Source organism: Theobroma cacao, chromosome 1, assembly GCF_000208745.1.
Source record: "Theobroma cacao cultivar B97-61/B2 chromosome 1, Criollo_cocoa_genome_V2, whole genome shotgun sequence".
NCBI classification, from domain to species: Eukaryota; Viridiplantae; Streptophyta; class Magnoliopsida; order Malvales; family Malvaceae; genus Theobroma; species Theobroma cacao.
The window spans coordinates 3,176,776-3,200,257 of NC_030850.1; the positions used below are offsets into that span (position 1 = coordinate 3,176,776).

The window sequence follows — 23,482 nt, forward strand, 5'->3', positions numbered from 1 at the left end:
AGCATATCTTTTCCGAATGCAAATCTTCTGCCCCGCATTGGTGTCCCATTCCCTGCCCCTCCTATAAAATTATGCCATCTGTCCAATGAACGGAAGTTTTTAACGGCACGTTAACTCTTTTTTTTTTTTTTTTATCTTTCCATGATATTTTCAACCATTACTTTCCAATCTTGGAAACCTCAGCCATCTTAGGGATTTTTTGATTGTTCTTAGCTTTACTCTTCTTCATGAACAAGTCGTCATCAGTTAAAAACTCAAGTGGTATTTATCCTCTTTATCATTCTCTGTTTTAGCAAAACCCAAAATAAACTTCATTGGAGAACTTAGATCCGAAAAGAACACAAAAGCCATCTTTGAGATTCTTTGCAGAAGAAGGGATCCAGTGGACAACTAACTTACCAATGGCCTCTGATTAGCTTGGTTTGTGATATGTTGGTGTGTATTGATGGCATGATATTATATTTTGGCTGCTATGTTGTAACCCGATGTGGTTATGTCTCAAGATAGTGTCAATATTCTGATTTATGCAGTGCTTTGAGGATGGCAGGGCGTGAAGGCGAATCTGATTCTATTTCATGCTAAAGGAATGGAGGATGGTCTTTCTACTCATTGTGTTTCTCTTGAAGATTCTGTGTTTTTGACTCTTTTGCTGTACAGGGATATTATGTCTGTGGGATGATTTTTGGGTGGGGTTTAAGCTTATGACTGAATATGTCGAGCGTCTAGCAGAGTCTTTGTTTTCATCCCAAATGTGACCAAATTTTTTTATTTTGATATTCTATACGCAAATTCAAGTAATGAAATTCTAGCTTATGATTATGTGGCTTGTACTTGCATCAGTGTGGTTCTCTCTATGTCAAATATTGTGACCAGTGGAGTTGCTTGAGACCCAGATATGAAGAGGATGATCAAGTGCGGCTCTTTCTTTTCTTTTTCCCCAAGTTTTAAGCTTTGTGCTATTCCACCATTACATTAATCTTTTCTGTAAAACAACTATTTCATTGATTTTGTCAAATCTGAACCCAATAACATTGTTAGAGCACAGAACATCCATAAAAATGTGGTCAATCCTGTCAAAAAAATGACACTGTATGTACTTTCTCTCAATAATTGTTTTTCAAAAAACAAAATTTTGGAATTCTTGAGATTGTTCTTAGCTTTCTTTTTGTCCATGCACAAGTGGTCTAATCCAAAACAATCTTCGAGATTCTTGAGATTGTTCTTAGCTTGACTCTTGTTCATGAACACGTCATCCTCGGTTAAGAACCCAGGCGAAAACTAAAACTTGCTGTTGTCTGTAGCCTCCACCACGATTGAAGAAGAAGTAAAGAGCAAAAGCTGGAGAGTAACGATTGAAAACATTGGAAAAGAAAATAAAAAGGGTGTTAACGTGCCGTTAATAAACTTGGACAGATGGCATAATTTTATAAAGATGGCAGGAAATGGGGCACCAACTCGGGGCAGAAGATTTGCGTTCATCTTTTCCAAGAAAATGACACTCTGGTCAGGCCAAAATTGGATATTTTTAAATTTTCAGTGGTGACATTAAATTTAAAACATAAAATCACGGCAAAGAGAAAAAAAAAGGAAATAGCAAAGTTTACTTGAAATTATGTTATTTAATACGAAGTATACGGAAATTACGTTATTTAATATGAAGTATACGATTTTCTGTTTCCTTTGTATTTATATTATTAGCAAATGAACATGACATTAAAAAAGTTATTGAACCCATAGTGACCTATAATAAATTATAATTTAGACAAAATTTATATTCATTTCTAATTAGATAAAATTTGTACATAACACATGCAATAATTAAATGATATTCATTTGTTGAGATATATTTTCAACATAATTAACTTAATCAATTATATTTATTGAGATGTTTAATATATAAAATTAATCAAAAATGATTTGAAATGATGTTTTATTTATTTAATCAAGGCTTTCTTTTTTTTATTCGTTTGTGCTTTTACTGGATGCCTTTGGCCGATATCACTTCTAGTATACTGTCGTTAAAACCATAGGATCTTTGTGTTTTTCCATGCTGCTATTCAGATTCTTCTTGCTTGATTTGTATACTCCATTAATTTTTTCTTGTCAATAAATTAATGTTTAATGTTTGGACAAGAGAAAAGATGACATATTGATCAGTCTAAGAAAAATACTAAAAGGACAATATGAAGAATGAAAAAAAAAAAAAAGAAAATGGAAGAAGGATGCAGGTCGGATCTGAACGATTTAAAATTGACCAAGTAAAGCCCAAAACAACGTTGGACCATCCGATTTGGGCTAAGCCCACTTAAAGTATACGTGCTAATCTATTTTTGTTTTGTCTATTTAATTTTAATTTATTTCCGTATTTAAATTTATAAAATTATTTAAAAATAATAATAAAATGATAAAATTAGAATTCTTATTTGAATGAATTGAATAATTAAAAGTAGAAGCACTTAAAAAATCTCTTAAAATGGAATTTTTAAGAAAGTTGTAAGTGACAATTCTTTTAAAATTTTCTTAAGTGCAAATAATTATAGGTCCTACTAAAATTGTTGTAGGGAATGGTTATTTTCACAAGATAGATTAATTTTAAGTAATTATATAATAAAATCTAAGAAAAATATGACAAAATATAAAAATAATAAAAATAACTTACTAAATTAAATGATAAAAATCACGAAATAAAAAGTATTTTGTATAGTGATTCATACGATTAAACTAGGTGCCCCTTGCTCATCAAAGAAAATAAATTAACTAGACAACCTACTTTGAGAATTTGATTCAAAATCAACTAAAATTTTTAATTTCCGTACCTAATCCCTTTTTTTTTTTTATCATTCCCAAACTCCAAATTAATTATCTACCATAATTCCAGGCTCTGAAATAGACAAAAGGAAAAATAGCTTGTAAATATATATCTTAATTTAGTGAATTATATATCCGTTTTGGTTGAGAAAATAAATCATTTGTCTAACCTAAAAAGGTTTCTCATAACATTTACACCTTACATTATATAAAAAAAAAAGAACAATTATTAATTTTTGTATGACACAAATAAAAATTAGTACCCAACACTCCTAATTTGGTAAACAAGACACCAAAAATATAGTTAAAAAAAAAAAGAACAATCCAATCTAATTAACTTCAACAAGCTGCTTATTAATTATATGACATGAGTGAAAAAAACAAGAACAATCCAATCTAATTAACTTCAACAAGCTGCTTATTAATTATATGACGTCGTTTACACATGGCTTCCAGTGGTTCAACTTTTGGCATGGTGAGACCTGTTCCTTCGGTCATGTCAATTTCCTTGTCACTCACCTTCTCCCATTCGAAGCATTGGATCAATGATCCCAAGGCCACACCAACCACACGATGGGCTAGTCCCACGCCAGGGCAAGCTCTTCTTCCCAACCCAAATGGCATTAGTTTATTATGAGTCGTACCTTCTGTACCTTCAAATCTCTCAGGCTTAAAACTTGTTGAATCTTCCCATAACTCTGGGTTCCTTTGAATAGCCCATGCATTTACGAATACTATAGTTTCAGGTGGTAGATCATATCCCCCTACAGTACAATAATCCGATGCCAGATGCGGAACTAGCAGGGGAGCTGCTGGATACAATCGCAAGGTCTCAGAAATGATGTTCTGTAAGTAATGTAATTTGGACAAATCTGTTTCTTCTACCCACTGTTCTTGGCCAATTTGAGCGTCTAATTCAGCTCTAGCTTTTTCTAAAATGCGAGGATGGTTAAGTAAATTTGACATTGCCCACTCCAATGTTACCGCTGTTGTATCTGTGCCAGCAAGTAGCATGACCTGCACAAGCACAACAAAATGTATAGACTAAAATATAAGTTAAAAAATAATGCCTAAGGAAATCCAAAGTACCTAGAATTTGCTGTTTCAAAACCCCCCATTCAAGAATATAAAAAAAATCCGGCAATTAAAAACAATTTTTACAAACAATTTGTTGATTATTAAATCCAGTGAGTTAGAGATGAATTATTCTTTTGAACTCAAAAACTGCAATTTTTGAAAAGAAGAAAGCAAGGGATGGATTTAACTGACCAGTACGAGACCCTTGATGATTTCATCCGTGTAGTATTCAGGCTGTGACTTTTGCAGAGTGAGCAAATGGCTAATCATTGTGTTCTTTAGCTCCAAATTACCTTTATTTCTTCTATGCTCATCAATCAAACCTTGTGTAAATGCGTCTGCATTTTTAGCTACTAACTTGACTTTTTTTATGTAACCGTTATAGTCGACCCAACTCAGCAATGGCAAGAAATCTCCAGGATATGACGAAACTGCCAATTCAAAAAGCTCCTCTATCATCGCCCTGAACCCTCTTGCTTCTTCACTTCCTCTCACCTCATCACCGTAATACCGCTTCCCTGCAACTATTCTCATGATAATATTAAATGTCAGCTCCGCGAACAAGGTTTTCAGCTCTACCTTGGCAAAACCATTGACCGAAACACGGTATAATCTACGGATTAAACTATTGATTTCATCTCTCCGAATGCTTGAAGACATGCTTAAGTTATTCGATGACAAGATTTCAAGCGTAGCTAGGCGACGAAGGTTGCGCCAGTGATCACCGTACGAAGCTAACGCGAGGATGGTGTAGTTGTAGCCTACATACTTTCCCATGATCAAACGAGGACGGTTTGCTAAGGTGATATCGTTTTTGTTGAAGCATTCTTCGACGGCAGACGGTGATGTTATTACAACCGCGAGGCGAGAACCGAAGCGGAGAGAGAAGATCGGACCATGTTTTTGTGAGAGAGTGAAGAGTGTTCGGTGGAGGGGTTCTTTGAGGAGATGGAGATGGCCAAGAATAGGAAGAGCAAAAGGGCTTGGTGGAAGATTTTTATGTTTCCTTGCTTGTAGCAAGAACTTGATAGCAACAAGGAGAAACAGAACGGAAGCCAATGAACATAGTAAAGTTTGTTCCATGCTTGGATGATGATGCAAGACTGAAAATGGGAATTTTTGTATAAAGGAGATACGGCGTGGCGTTGAAGAAATTGCTTGGATGAAAAACATCGAGGTGTGCTTCAACTTGCTTGTTTTGGGGGTTCCACTGGAAGGCCACATTTAATTTTATTTTCTCTGTATGGACGTAAATTACGAAGCACTATAAGCGGATGGTGGGGGTCCGTCGGTTTCTCAATTATTAGCATATAGTTTTAAATAGACAATTTTGTTGCAGTTGCCCAAAATAAATAACAATAATTTGTTGTAATTTTCTCAGCAACACATATTTGCTCAAGTCATATATCATTAGAACATTCAATATTTCATTGAATGTGATGGACGAAGGAATTATACTCAACCAATTCACAAGGCAGAAAACAATCAGGGACTAGCAGCCCTGCTTATCAAGATAGCACCGAGCTCTTTGTTTGAGACGCCTGGTACAGAAAGCATTCTTTTTACTCGATCTCGATGACACCCCTAATCTAACGTCTCCCGGAAGCCTCCTCTCTGTCAAACTCCCTTTCTCACTCCTCTGTCCCTCTATTCTGCAGTCGCCTGCCGTCTTGCTCACCGGAAACGGCAGCCTCCCACCTTTTATTTCCATCCTTTTTTCTATTTCTTCCCACTTCTATCTTTTTATTGCGGTATCTTTCATGAATTTGCACTTTTTTCTAAAATTTTGAGATATTGAGGCAGAGTTGGGTTTCTGCATAATGTTTCAGGAATGATTTTTTCTTTTTGAAAAGTGGATTTTATTAATTATATAACCGATATGTTATTGTTAGTTGAATGTTAGAGACTCCCATTGACATGGAGATCTGCTTAGCAAAAAGGAACGGTACAATACACGGGCACTGCTCACAAAAAATTAGCAGAAATCCCGCCAAACATTCAGTCCACAAAAACAAGACTGAATCGAAAACTGCCTCAACGCAAAAACTGACAGGGAGAAATGAAACGCTTCAACCTAAGATTATACCCTAAGCTAAGCATCTCGAAACTAACAAAACAAAACCAAAGGCATCAAAACAATGAGTTCCGGAACAAAGGCAAGGAACTCTAATCCCTTAAAAGATTTTGGTCACTGAGAGGAATTCCAGAGCAGCAACGGAAAAGATCATTGCACTTTGACAAACCGAACCGCTAGAACATCAACGATCCGTCAGCTCAACACAAGCACCAAGTCATGGCTACATCATCCTTCAGCTCCACCACTACGAAGTCGCAGCCGCAAAGACCCCAACAGAATCCCCCAACCCAATCATCAAGCAGCCTTTAGACACCAGAAGCACACAACAACCCATTTGCCGTTCCCTCCTTCTCTAAAAATCAACATCCACCCTCATGCTCAAGCCAGCGCAACCTATCCCCAAAAAGATTGATTAGGCTTTTTGCAGTTTTGCTTGTAGCTGCCAATGTAAGGAGAGAAAGATTGTTAACAAGAAGCTGAACTTGGAGGATGGAGACTTCACCACCATTTTCTTACCGAGTGTGAGGTGGGTGGTGACTTGGTGACCACTGACCAGCCAATAATTCCATCCACCAATTTTCAGACTGAAAGCAAAAATGCAATTATGAAATAAAATGATTACACGGTTTTTTTATTTTTGAAAGGTGAATTTATTGAGCCACTGCAGCCCACAAATGCCATAACAAGTCTAAGGTTGTCAGCGACTCTCCATGGCATATCATGGAGACTGCTCCGGCTAAGGAGAATCAGTACAACGGGCAAAAGAAACTGCACAGAAACAATCGGCGGCAACCAGAGAAATGAGAGTCAATACAGAGAACAAGCACACATTGCCTTAAAAACAGAGTGGCAAGAGAGCACAAAAGTCTTTAGCCCTCCAATTCCAGCCAAATAGCCTCTTAGTTTCCATGGGGATTTTTCTGGATCCTGTGTCCATTTAACTGCATTGTTTGAATCACTCTCAATCACAAGGTCATGTGAGCTCGCCCACTAAGAAGCAAGAAATAACTTAAAAGCCTTCTTAATAGCAAGAATTTCCACTCTATTAGCACCATTGCCCCTTACTGCTTTAGAGAACATCATTTTGATCATCCCAACCTCATCTTTTAATACTCCTCCGAAAGCTGTCAACCCTAAATCCACTCAGGCAACCCCATCAACATTGAATTTTAAAGTTCCAGGGGCCTCCACTCAACCTGCCGTGTATTGGTCCTTCCTTTGGGCATATTTCTTATTACTAGATTGCTTCGTAGAACATCCTCAAAATGATTGTAATTCTGTGGTCATTTGGCTTGCACCCACCATGCCACTTTGGACTTAACCAGATCCAGACATTGTTCCCCGTCTCACACCTTGCCTTGAAAGATGACCTCATTTCTCATTAACCAAACAGTCCAAATCATGACAAGAAAGCAAGCCTCCAAACATTTATGTCACCCACTCTAATAAGACCATTCCAATTAAGAAAGAAGTCAATGCGCTTTGATAGCCCCGCATATTGGACTCCCCAAAGACTTCCCAACCCTATCCAAATCTTCCAACTTTCAAAACATTCAAAAAAGAAGTGATCAACAATCTCCAAATTCTCTCTTCATAAGACACATAAAGCAGGCTCGGTTCTCTAGAGGCCTCTCTTTGCTAACTCGGCTCGGACCACAACTCTACCTCTCAGAACTCTCCAGCAAAAGACCTCAACTTTGAACAGGGCAACTCCCTTCCATACCATCCTCCAATGCTCACTAGCAACCCTAGTCTTTTCCATGATCGTTCTGCAAAAAGAGCTTACCAGGTACTGTCCACTAAGAGTCATTTTGCAAATCATCTTATTTTCATACCCATCCTCCACTAAGTGATTTCTAATGAACCCATGCAATTCCTCCCATTGTTCAATCTCCCAACCGAATAAAGGTCTCCTCAACCCAATCTTCCATTGCCATAACCCCTCCTCCCAATCCCCACACTCTTTAATGGATCCTGATTTTTTAACTGCTAGAGCGAAAATCCTAGGGAAAGCTTCTCTTAGAACCACGTCTTCGATCCATTTCTCTGTCCAGAAAGCAATGTTATCTCTATCTCCTAACAATACTCCAAAACCCTCTCTAGCAACCTCTCCCTCTGCTCTTACCTGATTAAGGGTGCCGACTATGTTTCTCCAATCTAAAGATTGTCTACTCCTTCTGTTAGGGTTAGGGAACAGGTCTCCATTATTCCCTCCCTCCTTTTCAACCAGAATTCTCCTCCACAGATGATTTCTTCTGTTTCCAAATCTTCATATCCATTTGTTCAACATGTCTCGATTTTTCAGCCCTAAATTCACCCACCCTAACCCTCCTAGCTCTGTGGGTGTGCAGATAGAATCCCAGTCAACAAATGGATCCGCCTCTCTTCCATAGATCCACCCCATAGGAACCTCCTTTGGATTTTATCCAATTCTTGTCCGACTTCGGCTGGCAGTTTAAACAAAGTCATATAAAAAATAGGTAAACTAGCAAGGACAAATTTGATAAGTGTTATTCATCCCCCCATTGATAGCAGTACGCCCTTCCAACCTGTTAGTCTATTCTCAAACTTCTCCATTACAGGTCTCCACATCTCTTTAGATACATGAATACTTGTTTATTGAGAAATTCAGATGCCGATACCATACATGAATATGATTGTGACACAGTGGTATGTGATTAAGACAATACAACCAGTTGATCACAACATATGCCTTACGAGAATAAGCATCTTTCTTCTCCAACGAAGAAACAAGTACTATCTTTAAATTTCTTATTGGTCTTCATATTTGATGATATACATAGACAATTCGCTCCAGCAGGGTTCACAATTTTTAAAAGTTCCATTTAGAGTAGTGCATGGCAGAGCTAAGATACTAGTATTCATAAAAATATTCACACGGGAGGAATGGGCAATATCCAAATATTCATAAAAATGATATAAAACACAGATTTTTAATATAAGATTAACATTTTTAGCAGACCTTTTGAATTTGACCTAATTTGCAAAGATCAGAATGTAGGAATGTAAGAACCTAATCTTCACTTGGCCAGAAAAGTTTGTGCCCCAAAAAAAAATTAAGTAGCTGAGCAAGTTAATTTGTAAATGCAATTGGTGTTGTTTTCATTTTTCAATATTGAATCCTAAATTCCTTATTATCAGATATATGTCCAATATTTCAATTTTTTTTCATTGAAACTGAAAGAAACAGGATGCTCAGGTTAGTCTTTAGCACTGAGCAGAAGACTCTCCTAAGCCTGTCTCCTTCAAAATCTGTACAATTCAATCAGGTATCTCACCAAAAGAAGACCACTCATCACCGCCTGATCTCCCAAAACAGGAGCTCTAGAGGTGGTAACAAAACACATTCAATTTCCTCAGTACACATAACCATCCCCTGATCAAAACACAAAAACCTCCCCTGCAGAGCAAAACCTAGAACAGGACATAAAAATTCATCTTTTTATCCTTGTGTGAGTTTTTTTTTCTTTTAATCCTAACTATATATTATAGTTTGAGATATATATCAAGTTCAATCTTGAGTTAACTTTCACTTATTTTGTTTGTTAATCTCTACAAATCCAACTTAATATATTGATCAGCTGAGAAAAGTTTATTTCTTAGATGTAGTCACCAGAGCTAAAATAATAATGTAACTGTTGCATTTAGTAAAAGTTATATACTATGCAAGTGTAATTTCATGAAAAAGCAGCATTTGACGTCTAAACAAGATAGGAATTATGAAATACCAAACTGTTTTGCAATATAAAACTCTTTTAAGCTTGCTAAAAAAAGAACCTTGTCGAGGATGGGGCGTGCTTTGCACATCGCCTCTAATGGCTCAACTTTAGGCATGGTGACTCCTTTACCTTCAGTCATGTCCACTTTCTCATCACCTACCCTTTCCCACTCGAAGCATTGGATCAATGACCCCAAAGCTAGGTTGACCATGCGGTGAGCCATGCTTGCCCCAGGACAAGCCCTCATTCCCATACCAAAAGGCATGAACTTGTGACCATCTTTAACTTCAATATTGTCAAACCTTTCGGGCTTGAAACTTGTTGGATCATCCCACAATCGAGGGTCTCTATGTATAGCCCATGCATTGATCAATACTATGGTGTCGCGGGGTACATTGTATCCGCCTATGGTACACTCATCGGATGTTCTATGAGGCACCAGGAGTGGGGCGGCCGGGTATAATCGAAGGGTTTCAGACATGATGTTTTGAAGGTAAGGTAGCTTAGCAATATCTGGTTCATCAATCAACCTTTCTTGACCAATTTGAGAATCTAGTTCCGCCTTGGCTTTCTTCAACACATTTGGGTGATTTGAGTAAATTTGACATTGCCCATTCTAATGCGACTGCAGATGTGTCAGTTCCCGCAAGAAGCATAACCTGTCATAGCAATCTCAACATGTTAAGTTCAAGATGAGACAGTGTTCTTCTTGATGCTATTAAATAAACAGAGAAAATTTGACTTACAAATACAAGCCCTTTGATAATTGCATCAGTGTAGTACTCAGGCTCTAATTCTTGTAAGGAAAGGAGATGATCGATCATTGTATTTCCTCCTTTTCCATTTCGAAGCTCATCAATTAACCCTTGCAGGAACCCGTCCATCCTGTCAGCAAGCCTCATCAATTTTTTCTCATAATTACCAACCCATTTCAATATTGGCAGATAATTTCCTGGATTCCCTGCTCCACCATTTTCAAGTACCTCTGCTACAAGGTCCCTAAAGTCCTTTGCCTCACTGTCATCAGTCACATCTTCACCATAATATCTCTTCCCCGCAATCATTCTCATGAGATTATTAAATGTCAAGTCTGCAAACATTGATTTAAGCTCTACCTTGGCAAAAGCTTCATGGGAATTACGAGATAGTTTCAACAATAATCTTTTCACTTCATCTTTTCTAACACCGTGAAACATTTTAAGGCGATTTGATGAGAAGATCTCAATGGTACTAATACGACGGAGGTTACGCCAGTGGTCCCCGTACGGTGCGCTTATAACAGTGGTATGGTTGTAGCCTAGGTACTTACTCACAAGCAAGTTTGGGCGGTTCGCCAGCACGATGTCATTTCTGGTGAAGCATTCCTCGACAGCTGAGGGTGATGAGACGACAACAGCAAGGCGCGACCCAAGCTGAAGGGAGAAGACTGGGCCAAGTTTGTGTGAAAGCTTGAGAAACGCACGGTGAATAGGGGGCTTTAGGAGGTGAAGATGGCCAATGATTGGAAGAGAAGGTGGACTGGGTGGTAAGTTTTTGTGGCGAGTTTTTGATTGAAACAAGAACCTGAAAGCAAGAAAAATGAGTACAAGGGAAAGAGATGAGTAAATCATTGTGGTTTCTCCCATTTTTGGTATCCTAGCTCTGTAGCAATAATGTAGAAGAATCTTGAGACTGTCTATTTAAATGTTGTGAACAGGGTATTGTCCACGAAATAATGGAACCGATTTGACTTGTCTTTCGTATTTTGTGGTCATATTTGGCTCCCTATTAAAGATAATTTTCTGCTTTTCCATCAAATTTCCATGGTTTTGGTCTTCAGGGTAGCTTTCTTTAGAAAATTCTTGCGGATGTGGTTTTTGCTTGTCGACTTGTCCACTACGGATCACATTGGGATAGTTTTGTTATGCCCAAGCCCACTAACATCTACAGCCCAAATTTACTGAAACTGGCTAGTTAAACTGGGCCTGTCTTATGCAAAATCATTCAGCCCAAATCCTTTCGGGCCTAAACAGATATACTGTGACCATCCAGATGCGAGGTTATTGCCACGCGGCGTAAACCCAATGGTGGAGTAGGCCTAGCCCCAATAAAAAAGGTTTTGACAGAGCAAAGCAAAAAAAATCTTGAAAATGAAATAACAGCTGGAAATTCGGCTCTCTCTTATCTCGACTGTCTCTAAAGCCTCTCGGATTCTGCAAAATAGAATAAAAAGGTTTCTAAGACTTCTCCTTTCATTCTATTTCTCTTGGCTTTGCTCCCTCACCTAATGGTAGTCTGAGCTTCTATTGCAGCCGTGGGATTAGGCGACTTCGTAAGTATGACCTCCATCACCTCCGTCGAATTGAATTACCTTGTCTTCCGTTACCTTCAAGAGTCAGGTCAGTTGAAACTTTCATTTAATTTCTAAACTCACTCTTCAGGCTTCTCTATTTCCGAAACTCTTCTGTTTTTCTTTCTGTTTCGTTCTAATTCTATATCCAGTCGATTTTTTTTGCTGTATTTGCAATTAGTGTCTGGGAAATGTTATCAGTTATTTTTATTGCTCGTTTAATGTAAAAGAAAAGAAACGAGAAAAAAACTGGTTTAATTGGAGTTGTAAACTGTAATCTTGGGATTAATTTCTGGCGTTATAATGGGTAAATTGTGGCTCTAGATCCGTGAAAATGGATGGTTGGTATTGGCTATTATTCTCGTTAGGGTTTTGAATCTCATATTTTTATTATCAGCGTAGTGGAATTCTGCCGGCTAGGACACTGGATACCTCTATATGAGAATACCTATATGAACTCTCATTTTCGGAATTATTAGTTTGTATAATCATTGCACTGATGGAAACAGGCATCTTCCAGGTAACATTTTGGATAGTCATAGTATCGAATTGAAAATTTACGTGCATCACTCAGATTTTGTTCACTAATAGGAATAAGAAACGTTTTTAGGTTATTTTAATTTGTGCATATTGTTTACTTGTTATATATGGGAAAATAGGCGGAGGATTTCTTGGTTCTACATTATTGTTTTTCAAGCTTCAAATGAATGGTTCTTATAAATAATGTACAATGGATCTCATCTTCTGCTTATTAAATCCCTGCAGGTTTTACGCATTCGGCATTTACTTTAGGATATGAGGCAGGCATTAATAAGTGTACTATTGATGGGAATTTGATTCCGCCTGGGGCTCTTATTACATTTGTTCAAAAAGGACTTCAGTACCTGGAGATGGAAGCCAACTTGAGTAATGTTAGCATACTTATTCTTATTATTAGTTTTATTATTTTTATCTTTTTTTTTTTGGGGGGGGGGGGGTAGGGGGTGGGTGGGTGGGCTAAGAGTCTATGTTGATCGTGCTGTGTTTGAGTTTGCAGAATGATGTAGAAATGGATGAAGATTTCTCATTCTTACAACCTTTGGATATAATAACAAAGGATGTAAATCAATTGCGGCAAATGATAAAAGAGAAAAGGAAGAGTGTCCAAAAGGATAGAGAGAAAGAGAAAGATAAAGATAAAGAGTTTGACCGGGAACATGAAGGAGAGCGTGGACGAGTAAGAGAGAAAGAAAGACATGAGAGGGAGAAGGAACGTGAAAAGGAAAGGGAGAAGGATCGTGAAAAGGAAAGGGAGAAGGAACATGAAAAGGAAAGGGAGAAGGAACATGCAAAGGAAAGGGAGAAGGAATGCGAAAAGGAAAGGGAGAAGGTTGAAAGGGATAAGGAGCGAGAAAAGCAACCGGAGGAACTTGCTGATAGGGATATGGTTATGGATCAAGAAGACAAGGATGTTGTCAAGAATGAAGAAAATGGAACGTCTGTAGGTAAGTCAACTCCTTTGTTATAAGTCTTCCTGATTTGGTATCAGTTTCTTTCTGTTAGCCTTGACATTTCTTTAATTGAATATTTGACAATTCACATGAATTTTTTCTTTATATAGAATTGTAAAATAGCTCTCTTAACCAGTTGCTGGTTGTTCATTTATATTTATATTGCATTGTTGCATTTAGTAGGACCAGAACCTATGGATATTGCTACTACCTCAGCCCCTGCTTCTCAAGAGGCTTGTGAAATTCCTAATTCTGATGTGACAATTTTGGAAGGGCATACTTCTGAGGTTTGAGCCTTTTTGAACCTATTTATTCTTTATGCTCTCCTCTCTCTCACTCTCTGAAGCAGTCTTTGGTTTGTGTCTTTCTTGCAGGTTTGTGCTTGTGCATGGAGTCCAACTGGTTCACTTCTTGCATCAGGGTTAGTATTTTTCTGTGATAAAATGTTTCTTATGTTGACGGTTTTGTCTTTTATATGTATTTCTTTCCAATTTCTTTATACATTTCCTGTCATTTGGCATTTTTGATTTTCAGAACTTGCTGATTTCTGTTGCTTCATGAGATGTACCATGTGTGTTAGTTTAATGCGCACTTATAGAAGTTCTCATCATTTGAATGATAAATTCAAGCCTTGGTGGCAGTAAACCATTTCGAACAGTCCTCCTGCTCAGTGAATAAGAGGTCTGTAAAAAAAAGTGCAATTTGTGGACTCTCTGAAGTTGTGTGGCTGTAGGATCTCTGACCATGTGTATTGGTGTTTGTACTGTTGTTGGAATGGAGAGTTGAAGTTCTCCTTGTCTAGCAGGGATGCTTATTTACACTGTTGATGACATTAATTGAGATCCTTCAAAAAATAAAATAAAATAAAAACTGAGATCTTGCTGCTCTATGCTAAGAGTTCCTCCATGCATGACTCTGTTCTTCTTGTTGTTTTCTGTTGATTGACATGTCATCTTAGTATTCTTTTGATAAGTTTGTAGCTTTGGGTTTTCATCACAGTTGTTGCTGTCATGGTAGTGGAGTGTCACTTATTAGTGTATGCATTCACAAAGGTGTTTTTTTTTTTTTTTTTTTTGTGATAGCCCTTGCAGTAACTCTCATTGCCTCAATTTCTAGGTCTGGAGATTCAACAGCTCGTATTTGGACAATAGCTGATGGGCTTTGCAAATCTGGTACACAAAACAGTCCATTAAATGTTCTGGTGCTGAAGCATGTAAAAGGAAGAACAAATGAGAAGAGCAAAGACGTGACAACACTCGACTGGAATGTGAGCTCTGTTACTGTGTGGGCTTAAGTTGCCTACAAATTTTTGGTACCTTTTAGTACAGATCACCTTCTGCATTTAACACTCTGTCTTCTCACTCCTTTAACTTGATGTAATGGTTTGCAATTCTATATAACATGCTTTGTTATAGGTGCTAATATTAAGCAGGAGAATTAATCAGATTGACTGGTAATAAAAGAATGAGTAGAGATATCATGTAGAAGAAGCAACAAAGAATAAACTATAGTATCTTGTTTACCAAATTTTCAAATGTAGGAAGATTTTCAAGGAAGTTAGGAAGTGCTGAAATGAAGCCAGTAGGCCTTGGTAATGAGGGTTCCGTTTGGTTAATGGAAAATAACTTGCTGAAGGAAAATATTTTCTGTGTAAAACATTTTATTGGAAAATCTAATATTTTCTGTTGTTTGGATAAACTACCGAAAATATTCTCTATTGTTTAGATCGTCTTATAGAATATAATTTCTATCATGACCCATCTTCAAAAATTTTTTCATCTTCAATAATTTTCTACTATGACATCATAAAAAATTAGCATTCATCAATTATACATGACATACAAAAGATTTTTTCAATGTTAAAAATATTATATATAAATAATATTTAACCTTTTTTATTTTTATTTCGCATCATATTGTTATATTGGTTAGTTTGTCAAGTGAATAAATTATAAATTGAAAATTAAAAGCAATGAGAGATTTTCATTTGTGAAAATTTTATTTCCTGTGTTATGTAAATGTTTTTCTTTGATTGATCGTAATTATTTTGTATTATACAAAAGATTATAGTACTTAGTCAAAATAATTATAGGTGATATGATCCTTATGAAATAGTTGAATAAAAATAGTTAATGATGCTTTGTTGAGAAAAAAATAATGAATAAAGTGATGAAAAAAAGAAAAACAATTGAATAGTTGAATAGTGCTTTGTTAGGAAATAATTGAATAAAATAATGATGCTTTATGGGATCGATCTCAAGGTTTATGAGATCATCCCTAGATCTTTTAGTTTGTTTGAGTAGATGGGAAAGTTGATCCATGTTATTGTACCATTCTGTTGTCTAATGGATGTTTGGTTAATAATGGATGCAATTTAATGCTCTAATGTTTTTGCTCTCTTTTTGTGAAAAGCAATCATTGCTGTCTAAAGTGTATACTTTATTGTTCTTTTGAAGTAAGTGAACTTAAATTGGAAATGCTATGAATGACACTTTAGCTGCTTACCTATTTGGTTGTCATTCTTTATAGAAAAAGAATAATTCTTTTGCTAACTGTATTCAGGGTGAGGGGACATCGCTTGCAACAGGTTCATATGATGGCCAAGCAAGAATTTGGACTACGAATGGTAAGCCATAATGGGTTGCTTTCTTTATGCCATTCTATATCTTGTGATTAAAGTTGACAAATTCTATTACGTTAAAGCAGCCTTATTTTCCATTTGTCTTTTGGTGCTCATAATGTCCTTCCTTGATAAAACTATTAGCAGGTTACCCAGTCAATATAAGAGGTTTATTTATGATTTTAACTGAATTTCTTACTTCTTTAGCTATTTATAATTTCATTGTTATATGCTTTTGACTCATTGTGAGAAATCCACGCCTTATCCCCCACCCCCTCCCCTCTTTTCCTCTCTCTCTCTCTCTCTCTCTCTCTCTCACTCAATTATTTCTTGGTTTAGGTGAACTAAGGACTACTTTGAGTAAACACAAAGGACCAATATTTTCCCTGAAGTGGAACAAAAAGGGTGATTATCTTCTTACAGGAAGCTGTGATAAAACGGCAATTGTGTGGGATGTAAAGGCAGAGGAATGGAAACAGCAGTTTGAGTTTCACACGGGTAGGCCTTGGGCTAAATTTAAAGATTTAGCTTTTAGTTGCATAACTTCTTTCATCCAGAGTTTCCTCATTTTCACCTTTAGGTCCAACCCTTGATGTTGATTGGCGCAACAATGTTTCATTTGCAACAAGCTCCACAGACCATATGATATATGTTTGCAAGATTGGAGAAACCCGCCCTATTAAAACCTTTGCAGGGCATCAGGTTTGTTTCTGGCTTCAATAGTCCAACAATCTCATAATCTTCCTAGGTGATTTTTTTAGTTTTATTCAAAAGAGTGGGTTAACTGTTAGATTCAATCAGGATTCAAAGTGAGCTGGAAATGCCAAACCTCAGCCTCCCTCTTCTATGCTTTAACTAATATACTAATTTTGAATGCAACCCTGTAGGTTTTGGTTGTATGAAATATGTGTTTACTACTGCCTGTAGTGTCTCTCTCAAATTCATCCCCGTTCCACACCCCGCCTTTTTCTTTTCTTCCAATGTACTTTTTTTCTCTAAACTATTGTTACCTGCAGTTGATGAAAGAAAAGATATAATAACAGTTAGGTCTGAGAACAAGGTTTAGTCTGAGCTGAAAATGCCAAACCATAAATATGCTTGAACTGATATACCAGTCTTCAATACATCTCATAGTTGTTGTTATATGAAATGTATGTTTATACTCCCTGAAGTGTCTCCCTTAAATTCATCTTTCCCCACCTTGCCTCCTCTTTCTTTTCTTTCCTTACCTTTTTCTGTTCTAAATTTTGTTATCTGCATCCTGGTAAAGTGCAAAGATTTTAAGTTTTTATTCAAGCTTTTCCTGTAAAAGAAACAGTTTCAGGAATAAAAGATATTTTTTGTTTCCATCTTCCTTTATTTTACATTTTTTTTTTTTTGAGAAACAGTTTAGTAGGAAACTTCTACAACAATGAAACAAAGCCTTATGGCTTCTGTAACTTGCCAGCCATGGGCTTAAATTAGTAACTGAAACAATGCTTTATTTTGGATTTTGATAAGCAAAACGTTTGAATTGAATTGTATCTCTGCTCTTCTATTGACCTATTTGAACTTTGTGCATTTCAGGGTGAAGTAAATTGTGTCAAATGGGATCCTACAGGTTCACTATTGGCCTCTTGCTCTGATGATATTACTGCAAAGGTTTTATGCACTACCTTTTTATTATTAGTTAACACACATCTTTCATTGCATGAAATATACATTTGTGTTTTGATTGCATGTTGTCTGGTTTCTTTTCTTTTTGAAAAATTTTAATTTTAAAACAATATGCCAGCTTTCTGGAATGTTATAGCTTTGTTTCTGTCGGTTTTAAGTCCTTTACGTATTAGTGTTCATTTGTTTACTTATTTTTAGGTTTCAACTAATAGAAATTCTTTGTGCAGATATGGTGTATGAAGCAGGATAAGTATGTACATGATCTGAGGGAGCATTCTAAGGTACTTTTGAGCCTTTAATTTTTTCAATATATCTGTCTGTGGACATGCCTGGGTGCATTTATTTGTAATTTTTAGGACAAAGATTGAATAACTTTTCTGCAGGAGATATATGCCATCAGATGGAGTCCTACGGGGCCTGGGACAAACAATCCTAACCAGCAGTTAATTCTTGCAAGGTAAAAATGAGGTGTTGACAGAACCAATATACTTACCTATTTTTGCTAGTGTCATTATATTTCACGTCTGCCAAGGGAAATCCGTTGGTATTTCGAAGGCAGTCTTTTATTTCAAAGGAATCCATGTAGAGTGTAGACTACCTTACAAGGGCTGCTAGAATCTCCATTAAAGATTTCCTTAACATTCTCTTACTCTTTTTTCTATGTAGTGCATCATTTGACTCCACAGTGAAGCTGTGGGATGTGGAGTTAGGGAAACTTCTCTACAGTTTGAATGGACACAGGTACCATACCTCAAATTGGCTCTTCTTTATTTATTTCTTCTATTTAAATGATGATGGCAGTAGAATCATTTTTTAATTATATATTATAAGCTTAGTAAACTCTTGTTGATGGTGAATGAGCAATTAGCATGATTTAGACTTTTCTTGAAGGTAACAGGAATCGCATTGCCCTTTGTTTTTTTATTTTTCACAAGTTTCTTTTGATTAAACTACCAGGGATCCTGTATATTCGGTTGCATTTAGCCCAAATGGAGAGTATCTGGCCAGTGGGTCTCTTGATAAATCCATGCATGTCTGGTCCTTAAAGGAAGGAAAGATTGTAAAGACATATACTGGCAATGGGGGTATATTTGAAGTCTGTTGGAACAAGGAAGGTGACAAGATTGCTGCTTGTTTTGCAAACAATACACTATGTGTCCTGGACTTTAGAATGTGACATCCTGGAAAGTTTATCTCCATTTCATGAATTGGAGTTACATGCGCATAAGATGGCATGTTGCATGCTCTTAGACTAGTAAGTAGAGATTTTTTTTTTTGAATGAATAGTGAAAACTGTAACTTGGGTAGGTTTTTACATTTTCGTTGATTAGGTGTTACTAACTAAATTTGGTATTATTGTAAGTTGTAGTTGTCAACTAGGAGTCTGCTTTGGGAGGTAACCAATGATGTATAGAATTGTTTTGCACTCAGTCATTGATCTGTGAGCAGAATGAATCCTCAATCTGTACCCGTTCAAGTGAATCAAATCTCTAGTTACTTAGTGGTGGTGCGTGATTAGACAAACCTCAGGATACCATTTCATGCGCTTGTAGAGGCTGCTCCATGTTATAGTCATTTAGATCATTCATTAAGGTTGGTAATTAAAATTGATGCTGTGCTCGCAGGTGCATTGAATATGATTTATCCTCATTTTGAGGTTGAATTGCATAAAAAAAGGCTTTGTTGCATAAATAGTTAAATATTTTACCAAAACGAGAATCCTTTGGAATGAAGTGCTTCTGATTAAGTCTTCATAGGGATAGACCCCGTGCTTTTGCATTTGATTAATATCGGTTCCATTGCTGGGTGATCTGGTTTGCAATTTGAGCATGCATTCTACAATCACATCCTTGGAACCGAAAAGTGAACAGTGCCATTTGCCCATTTCACAGATCACCAGTAGTCCCCGCAAGAACATGACCCATTTACAAAATGGTGGAAACGGTTCCGATCCCTCATTACAATTTTACGGCCAGTGATTTTAGAGATCAACTTGGTGGCAGCATGGCAATCTGAACACACGCGGAGGTTCTTTACAATCTTGATAGGGGTCCCTGGTTGAGTGCAGATAAGCCCATAAGCAAGAGCGAGCTTCTCGCTGTGAACTTCAAGCGACTGCTCTTTTTGTACATCCCCGATGTCATGTAGTACAATATCTGTTTGTGGGGTGTAACCATGAGCTTTGAGCCAACCATTCATTTCCTCCAACATCGTATATATTTCTTTGCTTTTTGGGTGTTTCAAATCCCCAGCAAGGAACTCATGCACCTTACTGTTCACTTCAATTGAGCTACAACCAGGCTCCTTTTGTACCCCACTGTCTTTCATCAAGGTCCTTATCCTTGCCACCCCTTCCCAATTCCCTTTTGCAGCATACATGTTGGAAAGAAGAATATAAGTTCCTGAATTAGCAACATTGTGGCCAACAAGAAACTCCACAATTTTCTCTCCCAAATCAATATTACCATGTAATCTACAGGCCCCAAGCAAAGCTCCCCACAAGATGGGATCAGGCTCTATCTTCATGTTCTTCGCAAGCTCATATGCCTCTTCCAATCGACCCGCACGACCAAGAAGATTTACCATACATCCATAATGTTCAATCTTGGGTTCAATCCCATACTCGTCCTTCATTGCATAGAAAAGACTCCATCCCTCGTTAACCAAACCAGCGTGACCACATGCACCCAAAACACCAATGAATGTAATATCGGTAGGGCGCAATCGAGTCCTGCACATCCCATGAAACAACTCCAATGCCTCTTGGCTAAACCCGTGCAAGGCATACCCTATAATCATCGAATTCCATGCAACAACATCCTTATCAGGAATCCTATCGAACACTAATCTTGCATCCTCCAAGCTCCCACATTTGCTATACATGTCAATCAAAGCAGTAGCAACACGAACATTCACTTGGATATTATTATTATCTATATACGTATGAAGCCATCTGCCTGACTCCAAAGCTCCAAGCTGCGCACAAGCTGAGAGAACAGCTAGAATAGTGATTTCATTTGGCCTAGCTTTCGCTGCCAACATCCGCCTGAAAAGCACCAAAGCTTCATTAGGCATTCCATGTTGAGCATACCCATCAATCATCACATTCCAACAAACCACGTCCTTCTTCACCATTCCATCAAACAGCAATCTTGCTTCCTCAAGCTCCCCATGTTTCGCGTAACAAGTTAGCATCGTGGTGAAAGAAACTAAGCTCTTTTCTAGCATTCTCTCAAACACTAGTCGGGCAGACCCAATGTCACCCCCTCTCGCGTAAACATCAACCAGACCCGTCTTTACATACAAATCTGAATCAAACCCAAATTTGATAGCTTGAGAATGAAGCATTTTACCATGTTCAAAGGAACAAGATTTCAATATAGATGAGAAGGTAAACTCATTGGGCTGAACACCTTCAAATAACATCCGGGTATAGATAAATAGAGCTTCCTGGGACAGACCATGAAGGGCATGGGCATTAATAATAGAAGTGTAAAAAAAGATGTTGGGATTGAGAGTTCGGTTGAAGAGAGCGAGAGAGTAGTCGAGACGGCCTAGAGAAGAGTAGGAGCGTTGGAGCTTGAAATTTAGGATGGGGTGGTCGTGAAGGCCGCGGCGGAGGAGAGTTGCGTGGATTTGGAGTAGGTGGTGGATGGAGTTGGATTTGTCTAAGAGGAGAGCTAGTTTGTCCGGTGATGGTGGAAAGCTGGAGGTGGTAGTGGTGGATGAGAGAGTGCTACTGTTTATGGGGGGTTGTGGCAGTTGTTGGGTGGTGAAAAGCAGGGTTGAGGACATGCTTGAAGGAAGCAAATTCCCAAAAATTCAGTTGCTCACAAGCTTCTGCTTACCATATTTAAGCATTTTACTATCATAGACTTGCTAGTTGCTTTCGAATTATTCTCAGTAAATTTCATAAGATGGCTATGGAGAAGTATTGTTCACAATCATTTTGGAAAGATCCTACTGTCAATACATTGTTTTTTAACCTTTCTTGCCTTGAAATTTTTTTCCCAAGATATCACAGCATTATCTCTACATGTTAATGCTGAATCTTACTAATACTTCGTCTGAGAGAAAACCAAAATTTTGGTTGAATGGACGTCAATTAAGTATCACTTTTACCTTATCCACATAGACTTGGAAGAAACTTCAGCAATTCGGCCTTTATACAAGCTTACAAACCCCTTGGCAAAGGCACACTAAAATTTTTGTTTGGGTTTATCTTTCTCTTCTTTCCTTTTGGGCCCGAAAGCTTGGTGGATTAAAGAACCTTAAGCCCAAATTTGTACCAATACCTTAGACCCATATAATAATTTAGGCTTGCTTCGAATCTGCCCACTAGACCCAAACCATTCCAAATTTCCAACGGCTCTTCTTCTCAAGCACTACTTCTTAGTTCTTCAGAATAATGAAGCCGACTGATTTTTCAATACCATCATAATGCAGCATGTTCAACATCTCAATTCATTTCATTTTCCAATGCCATCATAAAGCCGACTGATTTTTATTCCGTGCAATTAATGTCCGGTCAAGGAGAAATATGCACCAGTTGGTCAGATTCCAAGTTTTCTCAACTTTCAAAGTGACATTCTGCGAAGTTTATTTCATTTCTCCTGTTTGAGGACATCATTGCAAACGAATATCTGGGTTCCATTTTGTTATATGGAGTATGGACACTGTTGCATGATCTGGTCAAGTAATTGAACTGGTTGACCCAAAATGTCATGAGTGGCTAGCTTTGAGGTGTGATACTTCTGCACAAAGGCAAGTGAAGTGCCATAGATTCTTGAGCACATGCTGCTGTTGGAGCCCTTGTGGACAATCTGCACAGCACAACATCAGGCTCTACATATAGTGATTGGTCTCCTCTCCAGAATTTTGCAATACGATAATATGGGACAGTGCTGATCATTAAACCCAATTTCAAGAGTTTGAAGGTTGCAGTCTTTGTTCTTGATGATGTAATATGTCTCATCTCATTTTGCTAGATTGTTGTCATGGAGGTTTTAGAGTATCTGATTAAAATCTCATTCCGGGAACCAGATCCAGCCGCCCACTGGATGCAAAGAATAATGTTGTCATTTTCTTGAACTAGGATTGATGAATGATGAGCATTTGCTCTTCATATTCCCACGCCATCTTTGCCCAAAATAAGCTTCCTTAGAAGATTATTTGGAATACGCCATCTGAGTTTTATATTGCACAAAAAACTCTTTGGGTCTTCTTCCGTTGTGAGATTCATGTGCTTCATGGTTCGTGTTTGGATCAAATCAATTCGGGTAGAATTGTTTTGGATTATCATATTCAAGTAATTTTGAATTCAAATCGTTAAGTCGAGTTGGATTTTGGACAAATTATTTAGATTAAGCCAGATTTAATCAACCATAATTAAATTTTATTTAAAATAACATTTCCATTAACTTATAGTGTACCTCCAATTTTGGTTTTTAATATTATAAAAAAATTCAAAAAAATCATTAAATCGTATAACAAGAAAAAAAATGAATTAAGTGTCATTTATTAATTTAAAATAAGTATATAAAAGAAACTAATAATCTTCTCTCAAAAGAATTATTAATGATTATTTTGTTAATTGATATGTAATTTTTATTTTTATTGCACTAATTATAATTAGCATTCACCATAACTCCAAAAGCTAGAAGTCGTGCTAATTGATTTCTCAAA

At 37.2% G+C, this 23,482-nt stretch overlaps 3 protein-coding genes, 1 long non-coding RNA gene and 1 pseudogene across 6 annotated transcripts; 2 read left to right on the forward strand and 3 right to left on the reverse strand.

Moving 5' to 3' along the window:
- Positions 143–819, forward strand: LOC108661868. Its single transcript, XR_001927764.1, has 2 exons — positions 143–435; positions 531–819. It is a non-coding gene; the product is annotated as an uncharacterized LOC108661868 (long non-coding RNA).
- LOC18611218 (cytochrome P450 81E8) lies at positions 3,108–5,088 on the reverse strand. The gene is made up of 2 exons (XM_007047357.2): positions 4,078–5,088; positions 3,108–3,825 (listed from the first exon to the last, which is right to left on the reverse strand). The coding sequence occupies exons 1-2, from the start codon at positions 5,056–5,058 to the stop codon at positions 3,205–3,207; spliced, it is 1,602 nt and encodes a 533-aa protein (XP_007047419.2). The 5' UTR covers positions 5,059–5,088; the 3' UTR covers positions 3,108–3,204.
- Positions 5,815–11,382, reverse strand: LOC18611219 (annotated as a pseudogene).
- On the forward strand, positions 11,825–19,298 carry LOC18611220 (F-box-like/WD repeat-containing protein TBL1XR1). 3 transcript variants are annotated; one of them, XM_018127481.1, is made up of 15 exons: positions 11,825–11,914; positions 11,994–12,080; positions 12,797–12,942; positions 13,068–13,515; positions 13,702–13,808; positions 13,896–13,942; positions 14,638–14,788; positions 16,084–16,147; positions 16,481–16,639; positions 16,722–16,843; positions 17,708–17,782; positions 18,025–18,078; positions 18,181–18,254; positions 18,464–18,538; positions 18,755–19,298. In XM_018127481.1, exons 2-15 carry the CDS (start codon positions 12,020–12,022, stop codon positions 18,972–18,974), a joined length of 1,803 nt encoding a protein of 600 aa, XP_017982970.1. In that variant the 5' UTR covers positions 11,825–11,914; positions 11,994–12,019; the 3' UTR covers positions 18,975–19,298. The 3 variants fall into 3 exon arrangements, with proteins under 3 accessions (XP_017982970.1, XP_017982972.1, XP_017982975.1); XM_018127486.1 differs by adding an exon at positions 12,429–12,551 and having other exon boundaries at positions 11,832–12,080; XM_018127483.1 differs by having other exon boundaries at positions 11,830–12,080; positions 13,705–13,808.
- On the reverse strand, positions 19,517–21,885 carry LOC18611221 (pentatricopeptide repeat-containing protein ELI1, chloroplastic). The gene has a single exon (XM_018127475.1). The coding sequence runs from the start codon at positions 21,590–21,592 to the stop codon at positions 19,691–19,693; it is 1,902 nt and encodes a 633-aa protein (XP_017982964.1). The 5' UTR covers positions 21,593–21,885; the 3' UTR covers positions 19,517–19,690.

What these genes read in the sequence shown, in the direction of transcription:
- LOC18611218 (XM_007047357.2), bottom strand. Translation starts at nt 5,058, where the DNA reads ATGTTTTTCATCCAAGCAATTTCTTCAACGCCACGCCGTATCTCCTTT. An exon ending in TCATCAAGGGTCTCGTACTG is followed by an intron (nt 3,826 to 4,077) that starts GTCAGTTAAATC and finishes GTGCTTGTGCAG; the next exon opens with GTCATGCTACTTGCTGGCAC.
- LOC18611220 (XM_018127481.1), top strand. Translation starts at nt 12,020, where the DNA reads ATGACCTCCATCACCTCCGTCGAATTGAATTACCTTGTCTTCCGTTAC. An exon ending in TGGAAGCCAACTTGAGTAAT is followed by an intron (nt 12,943 to 13,067) that starts GTTAGCATACTT and finishes TTGAGTTTGCAG; the next exon opens with AATGATGTAGAAATGGATGA. An exon ending in TGGAAGGGCATACTTCTGAG is followed by an intron (nt 13,809 to 13,895) that starts GTTTGAGCCTTT and finishes TCTTTCTTGCAG; the next exon opens with GTTTGTGCTTGTGCATGGAG.
- LOC18611221 (XM_018127475.1), bottom strand. Translation starts at nt 21,592, where the DNA reads ATGTCCTCAACCCTGCTTTTCACCACCCAACAACTGCCACAACCCCCC.